This window comes from Ceratina calcarata, unplaced genomic scaffold (genome assembly GCF_001652005.2).
Source record: "Ceratina calcarata isolate Rehan_Ccalc_2016 unplaced genomic scaffold, ASM165200v1 scaffold145.2, whole genome shotgun sequence".
NCBI lineage: Eukaryota > Metazoa > Arthropoda > Insecta > Hymenoptera > Apidae > Ceratina > Ceratina calcarata.
Genome location: NW_017135665.1, coordinates 374,121 through 377,402, shown reverse-complemented (window position 1 = coordinate 377,402; position 3,282 = coordinate 374,121). Strand labels below are relative to the sequence as shown.

The 3,282-nt window shown below is 34.1% G+C and overlaps 1 protein-coding gene across 1 annotated transcript in view; it reads right to left on the bottom strand.

Moving 5' to 3' along the window:
* The window catches only part of LOC108631169 (uncharacterized), a 1,497-nt gene extending 1,177 nt beyond the window's left edge, over nucleotides 1–320 (bottom strand). Inside the window, exon 1 of the mRNA XM_018034910.2 lies at nucleotides 213–320. Within this exon, the coding sequence (XP_017890399.1) occupies nucleotides 213–320 (108 nt within the window). The remainder of the gene's footprint in view (nucleotides 1–212) is intronic.
* Nucleotides 321–3,282: the final 2,962 nt, after the last annotated feature.

Here is a 3,282-nt window from a genome sequence, read left to right as displayed (position 1 = left end):
ATTGTGAATAGTTTTATAATTTCTGTACATTCAATTTGATTATAAATGCAAGAAATCTACAGTCAATGTTGATACAAAACGAAGTAAGATGTGGACAAGTCTCATATTAATTACAAAAATTGCTATGAAAAAATCATAGTGTTTCTGTACTTAAGTAGAAAATTATTAATGTCGATAAATTAACAAGCAAATAACAATGTATTTTGGGCTACCTGTGTCAAGTCCAGCGGCTGTCCAATATCCGATGAGTAGGGGGCGGAGCAGGATATCAAACAGGCGGTGCAAATTATCGCCGGAAGTACGTACCGAGTGCGAAACATTTTACGTTCGACTGCGAGACGAGGGATTTCACGCTGTGACTGTCTACACGTGGACTGTTACGCGTATATTGAAACCGTAAACGCGTGGATTCTGACGGGATTCCAGTTCGTTATCTACAACGCGTTACTCATGGGGGATTGTAGAAGTCCAAATGGACGTACACTCCTGTCCATAAACTACTGGACAGTTAACAGAAACCATAGTCGAATGGAACGTAAATATCAGTACCTCTGAACTCTAAATCTCTTTCTCTCTCTCTCTCGTATTGATAATCTCATAACCTGGACTTCTAATTGAAATATAAGAATGCCATATTTTTTTATTCAATCCTAAAATCTAGAAAGTCCTAAAGAATGTCAGCTTGTTTATAATTAAGCAGAAATAAGTTTGATCAAATATAAATTCCATATCAGTTTTTCGATTGAGTACTAAAATACAAAAGATATTATAATTTAAATACTTATAAAGTTTTAATTGATACAATTTTCGTTTAACAATGTATACAGTTTCTGTGTAATATAATTAATATGATTCTTCTAATAATAGAATTAATTCCTACAGTTCCTGAATGAAATAAGATCTTGTCTATTTTAATTGTTGCAATCTTTGTGCAAATTGATTTAAGGAGTTCTGATATAACATAATTAATATAATTCTTTTATAATAAAATTGATTGATACATTTTTGGTTTGAAATAATTGATACAGTTAATGCATAATATGAAATGTTATTCAATTATGATTGTATTCTGAAGACTGTTCAGTAGCTTATAGACAGGAGTGTACGCGTGTATATAGTATATTGAACGGACAGCCCATAAACGCGTGCTCGTGCTTAAATACCCATGGCTCGGTGTGTTTGCCGGCCCTCCTATTTATATACACGATACTCCCCGTAAAGCGTGTTTGTCTTCCACGCTCGGCTTCTTGAGAATTACGACGCGAAATCGAGCTGCTTGTAATGATGTAAATTCACGACGTGGTTAATATGCGAGTAAATGTGTGGAAAATGTAAACTGGAGAGGTAACAATTTTGATTTCTAACTCTGACCTCACTGCCCACGTAACTCATTGGATTCTGGTGTAATCTACACACAGCAACAATATTGTTTATGTATGTATGTGGAGCCAAAATCGATAATTTATACTTATATCAATGCATTAATTATACATTAAGCGTTCCTGCCAATAATAGAAGAGCAATTAGAATTTAGCATTATTAATATATTGACATATGATAGTACATTTAATAATATACTTCACAGTATTTTAATAGATTTTAATAATAAAGCACGTGTGCAAGAAGTTCTGTTTTAGTTCTCATCATTTAAAGCTAGTGATTCTGTCGAATGGTTGATAGTCTTTAATTGGGTCAACTCGCGACATTGATACCTTAATCCGCGAACAAAATGATTTCAAAGGTCTTATTTGTTCCCGTTATTAGCCGCGAACTGCATAAATGCGTGTTGATCTTCGCCTGTTTATCATGTCGATAAAAGTTATAATTACAGGGTTTTACGTACGATAATTCGGATTTACGAGCCGATCGACTGCCCTCGTCCAACTCGGTTCCGATAAATGTTTACCCAGCCAAACTTCGAGAGAACTATTAAGCGGAGTAAGGATAAGAATAATAGATGGTATTTGATTCGAGATAAGTAACGATGAAATCAATTGAGGATATTGCAGTAAGAAGGGTGCTCTATTTCCAGCAGCTCCGAGTAAATGATAAGAAACCGTTTACAGAATTATTGCCGATTTAATATTAAAATGAGAACACTAATTCGAATGTACTAAGTGGATTAGTGCTTGCTTCAATGTCTTCAATTCATATAATTATTAATTTCCTAATTTTACTCACACTCTAGATTTATTTAATATGGAAAACTTGTTATTTCTTTTATTATGCAAATTATGAAAAACTTTGTGCAAATGTACATGAGAAAATAGAACCTCAATTTTGCGACATCTTGAAGAGCAACAAGAATAGAATTCTTATTCAATCGTTTTGTCGATCTTTTGTTTCCGGAACGTGATCCTTCTTCGAAGGGCCATTCGAGCGGATAGCGTTACGGTCCGGTTTAATTTATTTGCCATCATTATTACGTCGTGATTAAACCGACCGTCTCGATTGTCCGGGGAATTCCACGCCAGCAGGGTTCTGACTTTCGGTTTAATTAAAAAAACGTGATCACCGTTTTCAGAAGTCCCTTGGTTACTCCCGCGCGTACACGTTCTTTGTGTTCTCTGTCTTCCTCTCTCTTTGTGGTAGGAATCCCTTTCGAGGTTTTCCCTGATATTTCCGGCAATCAACTGGAAACGTTTTCCTATTCTCGCCAATTTGTTTTCATTCGCTCGAACGGTCTTAAATTAAGGAAAACCGTAATGTTTGTACGACGGACGAATGTGGTCGTAAAATGAGAGCTTTATAGGTTGGTAGTCGAGCGTACAAGTGTTTGTACGCATATGTACGTACGAGGTTCTAAATGAAATTGCGGTAATTTATCGTACGTTTTCCATATAACGACCGATACGTTGTGATTTTAGCTTGCTATAACGGCCAATTTCGAAACACTTTAAGCTTTTCATTTCGCGGCTGACGGGTATTAATAGAAAATTTTTAAGTAGCAATTAAATTTTTATTAGCTTCCACGGCGTAATACAGTTTATGAGATTGAGAGTTAGTTAATAAAAATTGTTATGTAAAAATAACAAAACTTCTTGGTTCATTAGAACAGCTTATGAAAATGAAATTAAGGGTTTGCTAAAATGTTAGAATGCATTAATTAAATAAGGTTCATCAAATAGAACATTTATATACATCTAATATCTTCAAGCAATATATGAATAATTAATTATTTAATATGATTGTTCTTATTCATTTATCCTATATAATAGAACGAGATGTTCTAAAAGCAAATAAAAATTGATATTTTAATAAAGAATGAAAGAAATATAGGAA